Source organism: Cololabis saira, chromosome 4 (genome assembly GCF_033807715.1).
Source record: "Cololabis saira isolate AMF1-May2022 chromosome 4, fColSai1.1, whole genome shotgun sequence".
Taxonomy (NCBI): domain Eukaryota; kingdom Metazoa; phylum Chordata; class Actinopteri; order Beloniformes; family Belonidae; genus Cololabis; species Cololabis saira.
This window is the reverse complement of record NC_084590.1, coordinates 49,858,704-49,879,748: the sequence shown is the minus strand read 5'-3', so window position 1 is coordinate 49,879,748 and position 21,045 is coordinate 49,858,704. Positions and strand designations below refer to the sequence as shown.

The 21,045-nt window shown below is 44.0% G+C and overlaps 2 protein-coding genes across 2 annotated transcripts in view; one reads left to right on the top strand and one right to left on the bottom strand.

Annotated features, from left to right (window-relative positions):
• LOC133442600 (NACHT, LRR and PYD domains-containing protein 14-like) overlaps nucleotides 1–21,045 on the top strand; it is a gene marked incomplete at its 3' end in the record, with an annotated part of 198,147 nt that overhangs the window by 77,104 nt on the left and 99,998 nt on the right. The gene's annotated exons all lie outside the window — the stretch shown is intronic.
• On the bottom strand, nucleotides 2,171–7,602 carry LOC133442181 (zinc finger protein 239-like). The gene is made up of 2 exons (XM_061720133.1): nucleotides 7,333–7,602; nucleotides 2,171–3,051 (listed from the first exon to the last, which is right to left on the bottom strand). The coding sequence occupies exons 1-2, from the start codon at nucleotides 7,600–7,602 to the stop codon at nucleotides 2,179–2,181; spliced, it is 1,143 nt and encodes a 380-aa protein (XP_061576117.1). The 3' UTR covers nucleotides 2,171–2,178.

The window sequence follows — 21,045 nt, the reverse complement described above, 5'->3', positions numbered from 1 at the left end:
TACAAACAGAACCAAGGCTGACATTATGATTGACAGGTTACATCTTTGAGCTCCGACCTTTATATGTTCATGTGGTTGATTGTGAGATTGTTGCAGCTCCAGATCCAGGTCAAGGTCCAGGTTCAGGTCCAGCTCCAGGTCCAGGACTGTCGTGTCCTTCACGTGGTCGTGAACTTAGTGTTGACGCTACGTTTCCTCATATTCTGCACTTCACTGCATCACCAGTGAGTGTCGCCAACGGACAAAACCTCAGAAATGTGTGTACGCCAGACATGATGTGAAGGACCAAAACTTTCTACGTTCAAATCACTTTTTTAACATCTGACGGGGTTTTTTTTGCTATTGATGAATTTGACTAAATATCCATACAGACTGTTAACACTGTTATGATCTTTTTAATAAATATGATATAAAAATGATATATTCCTGTACGATTAAGTTTTTTGACAAATCGTCCTCAAACCGGCTTGACAAGTACAATCCAAAAAATTAATTGTGCCAAGTTTGGTGTTAATGGAGACTTCAGGTAAAAGGGTACTGAAATTTATTAAATGTACAGAAATGGCCAAAAACAGTGGATTTAACATCAAAATATCAAGAAATGTTAAAAGTTTAGCAAAGCATTCAAGGAATCGATCCTGAAAGTTCAGCTCTCAAGGACAAATGGTTGATTACATATATAATACATACAGGAGTTAGCCAGTTGGAGGAACAACTTCCTAGCTCACATCAGGAATACACAGTGACTGCTGGGTATTTCCTTCTTGGAGACTCTACTTATCCTTTGCAGGACTGGCTCTTGAAACCATTCCATGACCCTGGACGACTGACAGCAGAACAGTCTTTAAGCACAAAGTCAACCGAGCACCAGTGGTCGTGTCACGGCTCAAAAGACAGAAAACCCAAATGCACAACATCAAACGGAGTATCAGAGTCCCAGGCCAACACACGGCCAAAGTTCCGGGGGCCGGGCCGACCGCCGAGACAGCTCCGGAGGCCGCCCTCGGGGCGCAGCAGGTGGGTCAGAAGGTTTGGGGGCGTAGCAGGCGGGTCAGGAGGTCTGGGGGCGTAGCAGGCCACCGCTAGAGCCGGAACAGGGGTCGATGCGTCCAGGACCACCGCTAGAGCCGGAACAGGGGGTGATGCGTCCAGGACCACCGCTGGAGCCGGAACAGGGGGCGATGCGTCCAGGACTACCGCCGGAACAGGAACAGGGGGCGATGCGTCCAGGACCACCGCTGGAGCAGGAACTGGGGGCGATGCGTCCAGGACCACCGCTGGAGCAGGAACAGGGGGCGATGCGTCCAGGACCACCGCTGGAGCCGGAACAGGGGGCGATGCGTCCAGGACCACTGCTGGAGCCGGAACAGGGGGCGATGCATCCAGGACCACCGCTGGAGCCGGAACAGGGGGCGATGCGTCCAGGACCACCGCCGGAGCAGGAACAGGGGGCGATGCGTCCAGGACCAGCGCCGGAGCCGGAACAGGGGTCGGTGCGACCGGGACCACCGCCAGAACAGGAACAGGAACAGGCTGGGACTGCCACCACCGTCTTTTCTCCTGAAGCTGGAGACTCCTGGGCCCATTTCGAGCCAGGTGTGTTCCCCAGAAAGGGGGAAGAGACTTGGGTGGGTCTGGGACCACCTCGGGAACAGCAACAGGCTGGGGCTGGCGGAATGTCCCTGTCCCCTTCAACATACGGTGGTAGGACGCCACTTGGTCACCGTAAAAGAGCTCCCACAGATCCACGTTCTTTCCTGGTGGGTCCATGCTGGCTGGGTTCATACTTTTGGCCAGATTGTACTGTCACGGCTCAAAAGACAGAGAACCCAAATGAACAACATCAAACGGAGTATCAGAGTCCAAGAGGCTTTAATCAGCTCAGAGGTAGGCAGGAGTCAAAAACCGGGAAGACAGGCAGATCAGGCAGACAAATCCAAAGGGGCAGGCAAAAATCCAAAAACCGGGAATCAGGCAAAGTCACAGGCAGGCAGGCAGAAACAGACAGAATCAGGAATGCTGGAAAAATAGGCATGAACGCTAGCTTCCCAGGACGTGTCCAGGGGGCATCATATGTTAGTCTTTCAAGTTTTAGGTATGACGTTGTCTGATTATTTTGCTTTTTTTTGCTGTGCTGAGGTGTTTTTTGCAATTCCACACTTCACACTGATCAAATCTTTAGAGTTTATCACTCGTGTGAGTACGTTGGTGCTTCTTTAGCTGACTTGATGTGGTAAAAGCAGCCTCACACTGTTCACATCTGAACGGTTTATCTCCAGTGTGAATACGTTGGTGAATAATTAGACTACCTTGTTGGGTAAAAGCTGCTCCACACTGATCACACCTAAATGGTTTATCTCCAGTGTGAATACGTTGGTGACTCCTTAGACTATCTCGTCTGGTAAAAGCTGCTCCACACTGATCACAACTGAATGGTTTATCTCCAGTGTGAATACGTTGGTGAGTCTTTAGATGACCTTGTTGGGTAAAAGCTGCTCCACACTGATCACATCTGAATGGTTTATCTCCAGTGTGAATACGTTGGTGAGTCTTTAGACAATCTTGTCTGGTAAAAGCTGCTCCACACTGATCACATCTGAACGGTTTATCTCCAGTGTGAATACGTTGGTGAATCTTTAGCTTTCCTGACTCAGTAAAAGCTGCTCCACACTGATCACACCTAAACGGTTTTTCTCCAGTGTGAACACGTTGGTGAGTCCTTAGACTACGTCGATGGGTAAAAGCTGCTCCACACTGATCACACCTAAACGGTTTTTCTCCAGTGTGAATACGTTGGTGAGTCCTTAGACTACCTTGTTGGGTAAAAGCTGCTCCACACTGATCACACCTAAACGGTTTTTCTCCAGTGTGAATACGTTGGTGTATCTTTAGATGATATTTTCTGGTAAAAGCTGCTCCACACTGTTCACAACTGAACGGTTTATCTCCAGTGTGAATCATCTTATGTTTTCTCAGACGTGATGAAGTGGTGAAGACTTTCTTGCAGTGATCACAACGAAAACTTGTGGGTCTCTCTTTGCCTTTATGTTTCTGTAAGGACAGAGAAGAAGAATTATATCATCTTGTTGGCTGACTCTCAAAAGCTTTTCAGTTTCTATAAAGTGCTGTCTGTCTACAGTGCTGTTATTGACAACCAGAAACCTTCAGATGAAACATCTCAGTATGTCAAATCAAAAGTGTAAATGGTTAAAGCTACTAACACGAAAACCATCAAAATAGTTCATTAATAGGGATGGGTATTGATAAGATCTTCCAACCATTTTTCATTCAAGCAATGTTGAGAGCATGCATGCTGAGCTGTCTTGGATGATGGTGGAGGATCGACTAGCATGCAGCATTATTATTTTCTTGAAAAATATCTGTATACTACGCAAACCTGGCTTCTTGTTTATGCAACTTCTACCAACAAATAATAGACAACTCAGTATCAGCTATGATACCAGACTGGCCCTAGCTAATCACTTTTCTCTGCCTATGCCCAGAACCAATGCTTTGAAAAAAACAGTAATGTAAAGAGCAGTCGCACACTGGAACCATCTCCCCCATGTATAGCTGCAATAAACAAGATGTCAGGTTTTAAAAGGAGACTGAAGCAGCTGTGGTTCAGAAGGAAGTCATGATTGGTCCTAGGTATATATTGTGATTATTGTGCAAATTATAAGTATATTATAAATGTAATAGTAATTAAAGCTGCAAGCAGCGATGAACGGGCCCTCGCACTCATGGCCACCGCCCCCCCATAAGCATATCAGAAATTACACCACCCACGACTCTCCATGTCAAACCATTCAAAAGTTATGGCAGAGAAAAGTTTTCAAGGGGGCGTTGTTGAGCCATTTTGCCACGCCCATTAATGCAAACCATTAAATACCAATTTTATCACCAGGCCTGCCTTGCATGCAAAATTTGGTGACTTTTGGAGAACTATCAAATATGGACCAATCAGATGAAGGATGGGTGCGCTTTTTGGCATCTAGCGTCGCCACAGTAACACTTTTGAAAGAGAAAAGTAATGTGCCTAGTCGCAGGATGGAGACGCACATTTTGATGTATAACACACCTGGGTGCACGTTACGGTTCGGGCCGTATTAACTGTCGAAGGAATGGCATAAATTGCGCCAAAATTACGCGATTAATTCAAAATGTTCAAAATGGCCGACTTCCTGTTCAGTTTCGGCCATGGCGCCAAGAGACTTTTCTTTAAGTTGCGACATGATACAGGTGTGTATCGATTTTCGTGCATGTACGTCAAACCGTATTGTGGGGCTTGAGGCACAAAGTTTTCTAGGGGGCGCTGTTGGGCCGTTAGGCCACGCCCATTAAAGCAAACCATTAAATATCACATTTTTCACCAGGCCTGGCTTGCCTGCAGAATTTGGTGACTTTTTGGGCACGTTTAGGGGGGGAAAAAATGCCCTCCTTTCGTCACAAGAAGAAAGAAAAAAAGAAAGAAAGAAAAAATTCCTACAGATACAATAGGGCCTTCGCACTGTAAGTGTTTGGGCCCTAAATATATTCTAAATCACTGTAGGCTATGAGTGTATATATAGTATAGTAGTATGAGTATATTACAATGTATGAGTATATTATGATATGTAGTATATTTATACTACTATAAATAGAGGTATGGGTATATTATAAATTATAAAGTTGTTGCAAAATATTTTGCTCAAAAGTTGATACAGATCTGGTGATAGTAGCAAATATTGTTACTTAAGATGTGGATGGTGGGTTACTTAATCTTTTATTTTTACAAATTCTGCTTAACGATCCAGTTTTTATCAATTCCCCTTTCAATTCTCATTTGGGAAAAAAGAGATAACAAAAAGTTGATTAGCATCACCAATATAAAATAAATATTCTCCTGTTGAAATGAACAAATACAACATGCATCATTCTCTGGCAATTCCAGGATTCCAAAATGATTCTAACAGAAAAAAAAAAAATAAAAAAAAAAAATAAAATAAAATTGTCCTTTTTAAAAAAATATATATGAACTGAGCAGTCAAAAATAAAGCCCGTGAGCCAGTGACAAATACAACCAAGGCAGAGTCCTCTTCCTGCACGGTGCAGTGTTGCTGTAGCAGGATGGGTAAAATCTCACCATAGGTCGCACTTTTGTCACTGGAGACTGCCAGTGTAAAGGTGTAATGCTTTTGCATGAGCAGCACAAACTCCTCTGCTCTTCTTAAGTCCTCATTTTATCAAGAGCGGCATGTGTTTGGGTGGCTCTGAGGGGTAACATACACAACTTAAATTCTTACTATTGGGCTTTTCAATTCAATTCAATTTTATTTGTATAACGTCTAATACAACAAAAGTTGTCTCCAGGATCTTTCCAGAGACCCAGAACATGAACATAAACCCCCGAGCAATTATTACATAAACAATGGCAGGTAAAAACTCCACTAGTGGGAGAAAAACCTTAAGCCAAACAGTGGCAAGGAAAACTCCCCTTTAGGAGGAAGAAACCTGGACCTGGACCTGGATCATAAGGGGGGACCCTCCTGCCGAGGGCCAGACTGGGGGTCGGGGACGGCAACAGCACAGCAGGCAGGTGGAAGCAGCAGCGGGATGACCGGGGGTGGGGACAGCAGGCAGGTGGAAGCAGCAGCGGGTTGACCGGGGTGGTGAAGGAAGAAAAAATAAGTTTTGTGTCCTGAAATGTCCTTCATTCTCAAAACAGTCATATCAGCTACGCACCTGCTGTTAAGTATTATTGTAAACTGTGAGAGAAGCGCTTGTTTCTCCCGTGTGAACCGAGACTTAGCGTGAGAACTGGCAGGCAGGGGTTGAAGGGGCAACCCCCTCCGTGAGAAAGGTATAAAGACGCAAGAGCCGGTGAGAGTCTGCTGTGGGTCAGAGTGCACAACGCCCAGCACCGGGTAGGGCTGGGCGATTATACGATCTCGATTTGTGATCGCGATCAAATTAAGTTCGATCACGGTGATCAGCTGTGGGTCTACTTTCTCGATCACGTGCAAAACATGCTGCAGCAAAGTGCACGACAACCAATCACAACCCGCTTTCCTGGCACCGCGCTGTCTGCATTAATTGATCATGCGCATGACATGCCGCGGCAGTCGGTAAGGATCCAGACGGGAGACGTACGTAGCTCTGTGTTTTACGTTTATTCATCATTCCATGCATAATTCTGGTCCGTTCCTTAAAGCAGGGCTTTCCACAAGCGCCGGCCATATAGCCGACTACTCGATTAGGTCCAGCCGGCTACTTTAATCACGTTTATTTTTTTAGCCTATAAATATTATTTTTAGATTTTAATAAAATTAAATGTTTTTCTCATAGACTGACAATAATGTCAAACTGAACCGCACTCATTAAAGTAGTGATTCGCTCTGCTTGTACACTAATTACTGATCACCGGGAGAAACTCCGCGGCCCCGACATGGGTGTGTGTGTGTGTGCATGTGTATGTGTGTGTGCGCGCTCAGCGGAGTGAATGTGTCGGAACAACAAGCAGAGCTCAGCAGATGATTCTTTTGTCACCATAAAAACGGTACGTCCTTATTACTCAGGCTATCCACTACAGAATGTAATCAGTTTAATCCGTTCGTATTAAAAAGAAAGCCTAACCGCGTTGCGACGCGCGCCGTACGGTGCGCACGGCCGCGTACCTTACGCCGTAGGCTCTGCGTCGGTGTAACGTGGGACCTTAAATCAGCCTTAGTCCCTTTAGGCTAATACTGTGAGAAATAACCTCTCATAATAGCGGTACTACAGTTAATAAATGTAATAAATGTTCCTACTGCTGTTTCTGCTGGCTACTGAGTCCCCTAAGTGGTGAGTGAGTTTTAACTCCTTAATTACCAACCAGCGTCAGAGTCACGCACAGTACACAAACTGTGATGTTAAGAGCCAACTTTTGGTCAATTTAAGCAACAGCATCGCCAGCTGCTTGACAGTGGCTCAACTCATATTAGTTTACTGGTTTTGTTGTTAAAAATGTCATTGCAATTTTATCTATGCAATTCTGAAAAAAAAATGGCAAAATAAATGAAAAACTGAACAACCGCATGTTTTGGTTGGTTTACATTTTAAATGATCATGAACATTTTTTTTGTCTGCTAAAACTACTTGAAACTTTTTTAATGCGTCCAGGACTACCGCCGGAACAGGAACAGGGGGCGATGCGTCCAGGACCACTGCTGGAGCCGGAACAGGGGGCGATGCATCCAGGACCACCGCTGGAGCCGGAACAGGGGGCGATGCGTCCAGGACCACCGCCGGAGCAGGAACAGGGGGCGATGCGTCCAGGACCAGCGCCGGAGCCGGAACAGGGGTCGGTGCGACCGGGACCACCGCCAGAACAGGAACAGGAACAGGCTGGGACTGCCACCACCGTCTTTTCTCCTGAAGCTGGAGACTCCTGGGCCCATTTCGAGCCAGGTGTGTTCCCCAGAAAGGGGGAAGAGACTTGGGTGGGTCTGGGACCACCTCGGGAACAGCAACAGGCTGGGGCTGGCGGCATGTCCCTGTCCCCTTCAACATACGGTGGTAGGACGCCACTTGGTCACCGTAAAAGAGCTCCCACAGATCCACGTTCTTTCCTGGTGGGTCCATGCTGGCTGGGTTCATACTTTTGGCCAGATTGTACTGTCACGGCTCAAAAGACAGAGAACCCAAATGAACAACATCAAACGGAGTATCAGAGTCCAAGAGGCTTTAATCAGCTCAGAGGTAGGCAGGAGTCAAAAACCGGGAAGACAGGCAGATCAGGCAGACAAATCCAAAGGGGCAGGCAAAAATCCAAAAACCGGGAATCAGGCAAAGTCACAGGCAGGCAGGCAGAAACAGACAGAATCAGGAATGCTGGAAAAATAGGCATGAACGCTAGCTTCACCAATATAAAATAAATATTCTCCTGTTGAAATGAACAAATACAACATGCATCATTCTCTGGCAATTCCAGGATTCCAAAATGATTCTAACAGAAAAAAATAAAATAAAAAAAAATAAATAAATAAAATTGTCCTTTTTAAAAAAATATATATGAACTGAGCAGTCAAAAATAAAGCCTGTGAGCCAGTGACAAATACAACCAAGGCAGAGTCCTCTTCCTGCACGGTGCAGTGTTGCTGTAGCAGGATGGGTAAAATCTCACCATAGGTCGCACTTTTGTCACTGGAGACTGCCAGTGTAAAGGTGTAATGCTTTTGCATGAGCAGCACAAACTCCTCTGCTCTTCTTAAGTCCTCATTTTATCAAGAGCGGCATGTGTTTGGGTGGCTCTGAGGGGTAACATACACAACTTAAATTCTTACTATTGGGCTTTTCAATTCAATTCAATTTTATTTGTATAACGTCTAATACAACAAAAGTTGTCTCCAGGATCTTTCCAGAGACCCAGAACATGAAAATAAACCCCCGAGCAATTATTACATAAACAATGGCAGGTAAAAACTCCACTAGTGGGAGAAAAACCTTAAGCCAAACAGTGGCAAGGAAAACTCCCCTTTAGGAGGAAGAAACCTGGACCTGGACCTGGATCATAAGGGGGGACCCTCCTGCCGAGGGCCAGACTGGGGGTCGGGGACGGCAACAGCACAGCAGGCAGGTGGAAGCAGCAGCGGGATGACCGGGGGTGGGGACAGCAGGCAGGTGGAAGCAGCAGCGGGTTGACCGGGGTGGTGAAGGAAGAAAAAATAAGTTTTGTGTCCTGAAATGTCCTTCATTCTCAAAACAGTCATATCAGCTACGCACCTGCTGTTAAGTATTATTGTAAACTGTGAGAGAAGCGCTTGTTTCTCCCGTGTGAACCGAGACTTAGCGTGAGAACTGGCAGGCAGGGGTTGAAGGGGCAACCCCCTCCGCGAGAAAGGTATAAAGACGCAAGAGCCGGTGAGAGTCTGCTGTGGGTCGGAGTGCACAACGCCCAGCACCGGGTAGGGCTGGGCGATTATACGATCTCGATTTGTGATCGCGATCAAATTAAGTTCGATCACGGTGATCAGCTGTGGGTCTACTTTCTCGATCACGTGCAAAACATGCTGCAGCAAAGTGCACGACAACCAATCACAACCCGCTTTCCTGGCACCGCGCTGTCTGCATTAATTGATCATGCGCATGACATGCCGCGGCAGTCGGTAAGGATCCAGACGGGAGACGTACGTAGCTCTGTGTTTTACGTTTATTCATCATTCCATGCATAATTCTGGTCCGTTCCTTAAAGCAGGGCTTTCCACAAGCGCCGGCCATATAGCCGACTACTCGATTAGGTCCAGCCGGCTACTTTAATCACGTTTATTTTTTTAGCCTATAAATATTATTTTTAGATTTTAATAAAATTAAATGTTTTTCTCATAGACTGACAATAATGTCAAACTGAACCGCACTCATTAAAGTAGTGATTCGCTCTGCTTGTACACTAATTACTGATCACCGGGAGAAACTCCGCGGCCCCGACATGGGTGTGTGTGTGTGTGCATGTGTATGTGTGTGTGCGCGCTCAGCGGAGTGAATGTGTCGGAACAACAAGCAGAGCTCAGCAGATGATTCTTTTGTCACCATAAAAACGGTACGTCCTTATTACTCAGGCTATCCACTACAGAATGTAATCAGTTTAATCCGTTCGTATTAAAAAGAAAGCCTAACCGCGTTGCGACGCGCGCCGTACGGTGCGCACGGCCGCGTACCTTACACCGTAGGCTCTGCGTCGGTGTAACGTGGGACCATAAATCAGCCTTAGTCCCTTTAGGCTAATACTGTGAGAAATAACCTCTCATAATAGCGGTACTACAGTTAATAAATGTAATAAATGTTCCTACTGCTGTTTCTGCTGGCTACTGAGTCCCCTAAGTGGTGAGTGAGTTTTAACTCCTTAATTACCAACCAGCGTCAGAGTCACGCACAGTACACAAACTGTGATGTTAAGAGCCAACTTTTGGTCAATTTAAGCAACAGCATCGCCAGCTGCTTGACAGTGGCTCAACTCATATTAGTTTACTGGTTTTGTTGTTAAAAATGTCATTGCAATTTTATCTATGCAATTCTGAAAAAAAAATGGCAAAATAAATGAAAAACTGAACAACCGCATGTTTTGGTTGGTTTACATTTTAAATGATCATGAACATTTTTTTGTCTGCTAAAACTACTTGAAACTTTTTTAAACTGCTTAAAACTACCTGTTTGTTGTGCCATTTTCTATATGGCTCTTGTTAAAACATGCTATTTGCTTTATTTGTTAATAGAAAAAAAAAACTAATCTCTGGTTTCTTTCTATTTTATTCCAGAAGGGAGGGGGGATCTTCTGATTTTAAAAATCGTGATTAAAAATCGAGATCGTTCAATATGGGAAAAAAAATCGTGATCACCTTTTTTGCCATATCGCCCAGCCCTAGCGCCCAGGGCTTTTGATGGCTGCCTCTTTGCTTGGACTGTCCGGCTCTCCCAGTCGTTCTGTGTTAAGGTAAGAGTCAAGGCCTAGCCCCTATGTGATTGTATGTTGCTCTGTCATTTGCGGGGGATAATTTAACACAGAGTTATCCTAGCAAAGGGCAGGTGTGTGTGAGTCTTCTTGGTATGCACTGCTTGCTAATAAATGTTTTCATATATCTGATAGCAAAAGCGAGTGCGTGTCTGATTCATTTTTGCACGGACGACCCCTCTAGAACCTAATTGAGATTTCTCCTAAAACATTTGGCGTTGTCGGCAGGATGGAAGGAAATTGATCAGGATAGAAGGAAACTGGTTTATGTTTCATTGAGTGGCTGCGGTGCAAAAATGTTTTTGTAAAGATAAGACTATTGAAGAAAACTGATCAGGATTAGAAGACTGATTGATGTTTTATTGAGAGTTTGCGGAGCAAAGATGTTTAAGCATAAAGATAAGTGTGAATTTGTTTTCCTGCGGGATGGAGGGGGACGCCCTGAGTTCCGGGGAGCGAAGAGGCGTATGTGGCTGTGTGCGCCGCTGTGCAGACACCAGCATGTTTTGAGAATTGAGCAGGAGCTGCAGGCACAGGCAGAGATTAAGCTGTGTGCAGCGCTGTGCAAACATCAACATGCTGGTAGTGAGTGTAACATGGAAGCTCGTGAGCAAGCCTTTGTAACCCGTAATGATTATGACGATCAGTGCGATCTTGAGAAGTGGGCTGATCGATATCGAGCCCTGATGTTGATAAAAGATTTAGACAGTCTGACTGACTGGGGAGCGGTAACACGCCCACAGAGGGGCGTATCCCCACCGAGGCAGCAGCCTCAACAGGTCCGGAGGGAAAGAGGACGGGGGCCCTCTGGAAAGGTTGTTTGGGGCGCTCTAATTAAAGCTGGAGTCCCCTCTGTTGACATTGATCGCAGAGAAGTGATTAAAGTCTCCTGTGTGAGCACTGGATTAGGATGTAGAGTTTCAACCCAGAAACCAAAGTTCCTTTTATTTTTTTGTTCTGAGGGTGAAAAAAAATCCAAAACGAGAAAGTACGGGCCACATCCCGATTTGCCAGAGGGATGTTACTAGGAATTTGGCCGAACCTCACTGATTAGAACTCAAAAATGGTGAGCTGATGACATACGCCCCCATGTCACATTGGAATAAATCTGTACAAAAAGTGGCGGCTCTGGTAGACACAGGAACCTTGTTTTTGATTAATTGTGGTGGTGGTTATTACATTTGAACAGATTTAATTACTCTGATCATCGTCCAGTATTTTGGACGGGTGTGCCGTAGTTTCGTGGGAGATGCCAAGAAAAAAATTAAAAAACGCCTTTTTTTTTTCTCCACGAAAGAAAAGTTGATCAAGCGGGCACTCCTAAGTACCCCCTTACTGAGTTAGATTTAACAGGAACATTCAACAGTAGTTTGCAGGTCTGAATTTAATGTAGATTTCTAATAAATTAGTGTCCAAAGGGAAGGAAATCTGCACACGAGTTCGTCTGTATAAGATTGTGACGTAATCCATTGAGATGTTGGAATAGAGTATTGTGTCAGGAGTGACCAATGGTGTTGTAGCTGTAATTTTGCTAATGCCGAACGGTTAGTGAGTTAAAGGGGACCTATTATGAAAAACACATTTTTTCTTGTTTTAACATATATTAAGTGGTCTCCCCTCACCCTGCCAGCACAGGGGAGACAAAATACTGTGCCTGTAGTATACTGCCAGTATAATAAACGGAATGTTGAATTGTCTGATATGTCTAGTGAAGTGTTGGTAAACGTTTCTAATGCTATCAGTACTACTGGATGTGGTTTACAAACTGTGCATGCTAGATTGCAGCGGGAACAGTTCATTAGAGTGATTACATCACCCAATGCTAACGATTAAAGAGACTGTTTAACATTAGTAATACTCTCTGGACCCGCGTGTATCCTGAAAAAAACTGTCTGTAACCATGCCACCTGTGTGTGTATGTGCCAATCTGTAAGTTTTATGTTTTGCCAAGAATAGCCAATAATGTGTACTGGTTTTTGAAGACTCAAGGCGATTGGTACTAATGACACTTATTATTTGAAAGCCTGTGATATGAGGAGGTTGCCTGTATGACTAAGAATAGATATCATGATCCATGTGTTGCTGGAGACACGGCACCATGTGAAAGGTTGCCGCAGACACCATTCTCCGGATGTTCGAAGGACGTGTACACCTGGCACTGGAACAACCAGACCTTTAGACTTACAAATTTCACGTCAGAATACCGCCTGACGGGGGTCCAATGGAAGGCACCGAGTTTACCCTGGACTATCTCCCTGGACAGGTTCAGGTGGCCACTGAATCAGTCTACAGCATTAGTCCTCAACTGGCGGACCGCGATCCGGTCGCGGACCGCCGGCCTCCTCTGTCCGGACCGGCGGACCCCAGGCAAATTATATATATTAAAAAAAGAAAAAAAAAGAAAAGATTTTATTTAATACTTTTTAAATATTAATGGACCATAATGTGCGCAGTTACCGCGACCATTATTTTGTTAAACTTTGCATGCATGAGCAGCACCGTAGCTTGTGTGTGCAGCGTGACTGTCTGCAATTCTCTCGCCGCACAGAGAGAGCCTGCATGGGGCTTGTGTTTACTGTGTGTGTGCGTGTGTGTGCGTGTGTGTGAGAGAGAGAGCGTAATGGCCGTCGATTGGCTGAGCTGGGCATGTCAGCGAGAACGCTGCGCTGATTGGCTGACACACTGATGCATTAGCATGCGTCTGCTACAATACACACTGACACGCATTGGAAACAAACGCATGCGCGACGTGACGGTGTGCCAGACGAGTCGCGCGAAATTTAAATTCTCCTCTGTTTTGCGCTGTTTTACACGAGTACATGTTGAATTAATATGATGGCGTGCTCTAAATTCAGTACCAAGAGAAAGGTGGACAGTGAGAATCGCCGTTTTCATGAAGAATGGACTGACAAGTATGCTTTCATTCTACCTCTGTCAAGCAACAAGCCAATGTGTCTTATATGCCTAAAGACGGTAGCTCTGATCAAGAGTCAAAATGTTCAACGCCATTATGTGACGGACCACAGTTCTTTTGAGCGTGATTTCCCTCCTAAGTCAGAGTGCAGAACAAAAGAAATAACAAAGCTGAAAAAGTCATATGAAGACTCAAGCAAGAAGTTTGTTACATGTATGACACAACAGCAAAAAGCAACAGAGTGCTCACTCAAAGTTGCTTGGGTATTGGGTAAGCACAAGAAACCATTCTCTGATGCTGAAATAGTAAAAGAGTGTATGACTGAAGTAATGGACTCACTGTTTGAAGGCAAAGAAAAGGAGGAAATGACAGCCAAAATAAACCAAATACCACTGTCAGATTCCACATCAACCAGACGCACTGAGGTACTTGCTAATGATCTGTGCACCCAGCTTTGTGATGCAATACAAAATGCAGATTGTATTTCCCTAGCAGTGGATGAGTCCACTGACACCACTGATAATGCACAGTTGGTGGTGTTTGTGAGGTATTTTGATGAGGCAAAGGGGGAGTTCATCGAAGATGTGTTGGCATTGTTAAACCTCAGTGGACAAACAAGGGGAGAAGACATCTATGCAGCAATGTCAGAAATGCTGAATGAAAAAGAAATAAATGTGAAGAAAGTTGTGTCAATTGCTACTGATGGAGCACCAGCCATGTTAGGGGGAGATAAAGGACTGGTTCAGCGTCTGAGAGAGCACCACCCTGGCTTGATAGGTTACCACTGCATAATCCACCAGTCTGTCCTTTGTGCACGTCTGGGAGAAGTGTACTCTGAAATCATGACAACAATGATGAAACTCATAAACTTCTTGAGAGCAACATCTGCACTGCAGCATCGCTTGCTTCGCACATTCCTGACAGAGGTAGATGCAGCTTATGATGATTTGCTCCTGCACAACAACGTCAGATGGCTGAGCAAAGGGAAGGTCCTGGAGCGGTTTTGGACCATTCGGAAAGAGCTGGAAGTGTTTCTGTCACAGCAAAAGAGCACAAAAGCAACACAGTTCCTGGAACTGCTGAGAAATCCAGATAAAATGGAAGCTGTGGCATTCTTGGCTGATATAACCTCTCATCTCAATGAGCTAAATCTCAAGCTACAGGGGAAGAACAACACAGTGTGTGAGCTGATGATGGCAGTACGAGCCTTCCAGAGGAAGCTGGACAATTTCAAAGTTGACCTACAGGTGATTAGATGTTGCATTTAAATCCCACACATGTTCTGGTTTCCATGTTACATATTTTTTTATATTTTTATATTTCATACCACTTTTAAACCATATCTTCATATTTATTTTTATTTTTTACCCACAGGAGAGACTGGAACACTTCCCCAGACTTCTGGAACAGACGAAAGGAAAAGGAGATGGGATTCAGTGCCATGTGGAATTCCTGGAGAAGCTGATTGCAAATTTCAAGACTCGCTTTGATGACTTCATATTAGGAAAACAGGTGCTACTGTTCATCGACAACCCATTCCTGGTCAGAAATGTAAGAGAGTTCTCTGCAGAAGCACACACAGTCTTCCCATGGGCAACACCTGCTACTCTGCAAAATGAATTGATTGACCTCCAGGAAAATATTGCACTGAAAGAGGCTCAGTGTGACGCTATCACCTTCTGGACAAAGATGGTAACTGCAGCCAAGTATCCTTTGCTACATAAGGTGGCAGTTAATGTTCTCACAATGTTTGGGTCAACTTACAGATGTGAGTCTGCATTCTCCACAATGAATATTGTGAAGAACAAGTACCGCACTAGACTCACCAATGAACACTTGCATCAGTGTCTCCGCCTGGCCATCACACCTTTTGTGCCAAAGTTCAAAGTCTTGGCAACAAGCACAAAATGTAATTTTTCTCATTAAGCAGCAGTGTTTGTTTGTTTGTTTTTTCTCTGCTCAATGTTAAAATGGTTCTTAATTCTCCCCCAGGTAGTTATGTTATGATTGTTACTATCATTTTTATTTTTATTATTATAATTTATTTTTTTTTCCTTCTCTTTCCTTTCTGTGTAACTTGAAAAAGACAAAATAAAAAGTATAAAAAAAAAAATGGTTCTTAATTCCTCCAGATATATAGGTATGTTTAACCTTGGATGTTGGATTCCTGGAGTGGGTGTGAAGAATATTTGAATTGTTCAAATGAAAGGGATTTTCATGTTTAGTATTTATTTTAATAAAAGGAATTATTTTATTTTTGTTAAATTAAGACACAGACAAGTCAAAGGTGTCATTTCTCTAAAAGTGTCTACCAGTATTTCCATTAAGCACAATAAGCAGGCACTGCTGAAAAAATAAAATGGTTCTTTGAGCCTCAACATACCTCTCATTATTTCCTGTGGACTAGTAAAGTGAATAATTGTATTTTCATGCACTCCATTATTGGTAACGGTTGGTTGGGAGGGGATATGATTTGTATAAGCTAGGCTTGACCATACTAAATGGGAATGTAGCCCTGCTCGCGATGGCTGTCGTGCATGGGAGCGGACCTTGGACTGATTCAAAAAATATTTGTGGACCTCCAGCATTTGTAGTTGGGGACCCCTGGTCTACAGAGCTAAAACAGATTATTAAGTCCCTTGGGTCTAACGTGTCCAGACTCCTCGTGTCGACCCTCATCAACGGTGGAGAGGTGGTACATGCCGCTAAGGTGATAGAGCAGAATAGCGCACATCATTGATGGGATATCTCTTCAGGAATGTCTGCAACAGCTAGGACACGTGTGGCGCCTCCACTGTTAATATTGGTTGTTGTATTCTGTGTGCTTACCATGTGTAATAAATTTTGCATGCCACTATATTAAAAATGCATGTAGATGGTACAGGTTTAGTGGACGTACGGGAGAAGAGGAGGATATCACCTTTGATGATTACCATGGTAATGGATGTTTGTTTTTGAATTAAGGACATTTCCAGGCCTAGAGGTGGAATGAGAGGCGGCATATGTTTGATGTCCTGGAATGCCCTTAATTCAACTTTTCATATTAATTATGCTCATGTATCATGCTTGTTTCATGTATTATGCCTGTTTTTGAATTAGGACATTTTCAGGCCAAAAGGTGGAATGAAGGAAGAAAAAATAAGTTTTGTATCCTGAAGTGTCCTTCATTCTCAAAACAGTCATATCAGCTAGGCACCTGTTGTTTATTGTAAACTGTGAGAGAGGCGCTTGGTTCACACGGGAAGCTAAGTACCGTGTGGGCCAGGCCTTAGCGTGAGAACTGGCAGGCGGAGGTTGAAGGGGCAACCCCCTCCGCGAGAAAGGTATAAGAACGGGGGGCAGCCGGAAGTCCAGTGAGAGTCTGCTGTGGGTCGGAGTGCACAACGCCGGGGGGGTGGGGGGGGCTGTTGGTGGTGGTCACGTCGTAGCCACGATCGTATACACTGGTCTTAAATGTAGTAGTAGTAATAATAATAATAATAATAATAAAAACAACATATTCATATTTATTTTCATTTATTGAAATAGTAAAAACATAAAATAAAAACAAAACAATAAAATATAGACAACTGAGGAGTCAAGTTCAACATTATTAAACAAAAATCCAGAATGCTACCAGTGGTACCCACCAACTAGGGATGCACCGAAATGAAAATTGGAGGCCGAAACTGAAGCGGAATAAAATTTAAAGACTTGGCTGAATACTGAGTACCGAATAGCCTACGGAATGCGGTTGTTCACAGTTTTTCATTTACAGTATTTTGCAATTTTTTTCACAAGCATCGATAAAATTGCAATTACATTATTAACAACAAAAACAGTAAACTAATGAGTTGAGCCACTGTCAAGCAGCTGGCGATGCTGTTGCTTAAATTGACCGAAAGGTGGCGCTCTAACATCACAGTTTGTGTACTGTGCGTGACTCTGACGCTGGTTGGTAATTAAGGAGTTATAACTCACTCGCCACTTAGTGGACTCAGTAGCCAGCAGAAACAGCAGTAGGAGCATTTATTACATTTATTAACTGTAGTACCGCTATTATGAGAGGTTATTTCTCACAGTATTAGCCTAAAGGGACTTAAGGCTGATTTATGGTCCCGCGTTACACCAACGCAGAGCCTACGGCGTAAGGTATGCGGCAGTACGCACCGTACGGCGCGCGTCGCCGCGTAACCTACGCCGTAGGCTCTGCGTCGATTTAACGCAGAACCATAATTCAGGCTTCACTCACTGCCGCAACGTGTTGCCTCCAGTCATTTCAATGAGAAGCACACCGCAAAACACTGCATTGCATATTCAGCGCCGCACAGAGCCTCCCAAATGGAAATGATTATTGATTTCTGAATGAATGGGTAGATACGTCGCTTATTTTTGGCATATTATTTTTTTCTTTTCTGGCCTGGCGGGGGCTCTCATTGGCCTGGCGCCCTGCCAAGCCCGTACAATTGTAGGAAACACTGTATTATCATTATTATTACAACTCACTCGCCATTGCATCTTCTTTTATTCATTAGTGTAACTAATGAAGTGTATGAAAATACACTCTCACGTGTCGCAGGTGGTGCTAATTGAACGCTTCAAGAGAAGACTGGATTCCCGGTAGAATGTTTTGGGCTAAACGATGCAACGCGGTTAGGTTTTCTTTTGGCGTTTCTCTTTTTATTACGAACTGATTAAACTGATTAAATTTTGCAGTGGATAGCCTGAGTAAGTAAGGACGTACTGTTTTTATGGTGACAAAAGAATCATCTGGTGAGCTCTGCTTGTTGATCCGAGTTCCGACACATCCACTCCGCTGAGCACGCACATACACACGGACGCACGCACACACATGTCGGGGCCGCGGAGTTTCTCTATGAAGTCGGCGGTGATCAGAGTAATTTGTGGTACAAGCCGAGCGAATCACAACTTTAATGAGTGCGGTTCAGTTTGACATTATTGTCAGTCTATGAGAAAAAACATTTAATTTTATTAAAATCGAAAAATAATATTTATAGGCTATAAAAATAAGCGTCATTAAAGTAGCCGGCTGGACCTAATCAAGTAGTCGGCTATATGGCCGGCAGCCGGCGCTTGTGGAAAGCCCTGGGTTTTTGATGGCTGCCTCTGTCTGGACTGTCCGGCTCTCCCAGTCCTTCTGTGTTAAGGTAAGAGTTTAGGCCAAGCCCCTTGTGATTGTATGTTGCTCTGTCATTTGCGGGGGATAACTTGACACAGAGTTATCCTAGCAAAGGGCAGTTGTGTGTGAGTTGTAGGCGAGATTTGGCATGTGTGCACAAAAGAAAATTGTAAGACCTACTGTCATTAAGGATGTTTCTGATAGCCTTTCTTTTGTGAAATAAAAAGATATTGAAAAAAAAAAAAAAAAAAAAAAACTTGGGCACAGACTTGGACGTATACAAGGTGACTTCACTGGACATGAAGCAGCAAATCCTCCAGTGATTTTACCTGCTGACTCTCAGGCCTTGACCGAAGCGGTAACACGGTTAAACAATCGCATTATTAAGATCTTCCGTAGGGGAGCAGACTACACCCGTATTGTGGCATGCAAACAAAGGGATCAAGAACCTGCTGAAGAATACGTAGTTCGTTTAGAAGCAGTTTTCAGGCATAATTCTGGCATTCCTTATGACCCTGCAGACAATGGAGCTTACCAGCAACAATTGAAAAAAGCGTTCCTGGAGGGACCACTGACCACAGTGCAACACTTTTGGCCCTTTTGCACTAGTATCACCTCAGCTCGGTTCTACCCGTTTTGCGCTTTCGCACTAGGGCTGAGACGGGTAAAGCCGCTCCAAGCCGATACCTTTTTCTGTAACCATTTCAGTGAGGTTCTATAGCGGGCTGAGCAGGGACTATTTCTGAAGTCACCACCCTCCTCGCCACCGATTGGTCGGGGGGCGGGGCCGTCACCACCCTCCACGCCTCTGATTGGTCGGGGGGCGGGGCCGTCAAACATTTGAATCAGGAAGCGGGAGTCAGCGCGAGGCGACTCGCGGCGATTTTATTATAAAGCGCAAAACGTCTGTTTGGTGATCCAACTCTGAGGTGCAGATGTTCATAAACCTGGTGGCTGTCGAGAAAAAATTTAAAAAGCGATGTAGACGGGCTGTTTTACTCTCAGCCGCTCGCGGCTCCAGCTGATTTCTCATCAGCGCCGACACAAACAAAGCGGTTGCGCAATCGAGTACGTCACAGCCGCTTCAAGTAAGTCCTAGTGCAAAAGTGGCACTTCGTTAAGTAACGAAGTACTGGGTTCATCAGACCACGGGCTCTGTAGCACACGCTGTGGAATTTGGCGTGCGTATGCTGCAGAAGAAGACACAGAATATGTTGAATACTCTGGTGATCATTGGAGTGATTGGCAATCTACGGGGAAGAGATAATTTCCACCGTAGACGAGGGGGGAGGAATGCAGGAGGAAATTGGGAAAACAGACGAAAATCTGTTCACAATTGCTGGCATTGCGGGAAACCTGGGCATGTTTCCAGGGATTGCAAGACTAATCCTGCAAATAAAAGAAAACAGCCACAGCAAGATAAACGCCCAAATAATCCCAACTAAAAAAAAAAAAAATTTTTTTTTTTTTTTTAAGATGGCTGCATAAAAAAAAGGACTAGGCCTATGTTCTAGGTTGTTGTAGTCCTGTCATGGTCAACTATCATGTTGTCATGTTATATTTTGTTAATGATTGTGGATTACATTTGGAGAAACATCTACCTTTCTCATCACCTGACATATATTGCACATAAATATTGTTAAAATTGTTATTGTTAAAATTATTTAAAGACAAGAGAGATGTTTATTGTTTTTATGTTCAATGTCAGCTGTTACAGCAAAAAGCAGCCAGAGGAATAATTTGTTGCCTCAGAACTACAGGATCTGTTACAAGTCCCCTTTCTGAAAGGGTGTTCAACTCAGGGAGGAACAAATATTGTTCAAAATTGTTATTATTGTTTAAATTATTCAAAGGTTTGTGTAAAGAAGACAAGAGATGTTTATTGTTATTATATTTTTGTTCAGCTGTTGCAAAGTTAAAGTAATAAGTGCAATAAATTTTATATTGGAAAAAAATCGTGAGAGAATCGTGATCTCAATTCTAAGCAAAAAAATCGTGATTCTCATTTTGTCCAGAATCGTGCAGCCCTAAAGTAGATGTGAAAACAGCAAGTGGACACGTGGCTAAACATCAGTTGACAAATCCAGTTTTCGCGTGCCACAAGGACACCGGAAGAACAGCTTCCTGTCCTGTTCTGGTCGACCCTTCATGCCCAGTAAATTTGTTAGGCAGAGATTTAATGTGCCTGCTGGATATTTCCATCATTGTAACCAAGAGCGGAATGAGAGCAGAGATAACCCCAGCTGATTCTCAGGATGTCTTTGTCGCACAGGGAATGGGGATTCAGGACAATTCAGGACAACAGAGCCATGTCAAGCTTCGTGCCCTCATCCATCAGACTCATAAACAGCTGATCTTACCTATTCATTTTTGTACCAGCTTTTATACATATTTTTTCTTTAAATCATTGTATTTATCACGCACTTAACGGGGGACTTATATTTTTTGTCTCTCTTTCTCTCATGTTTTATCTATGCTATGGTTTTACAGCATTTAAGTCCAGCAGTATTTGTGATTGCCCAATGTATGTTGCTTTATATTGATTGT

Bases quoted from the DNA above. Each gene is read 5' to 3' on its own strand.
- LOC133442181 (XM_061720133.1), bottom strand. From the start codon at position 7,602: ATGGACCCACCAGGAAAGAACGTGGATCTGTGGGAGCTCTTTTACGGT. The intron at 3,052-7,332 runs GTCGCACCGACC...CTGTCCTTACAG, and splicing joins CTGTTCTGGCGGTGGTCCCG to AAACATAAAGGCAAAGAGAG.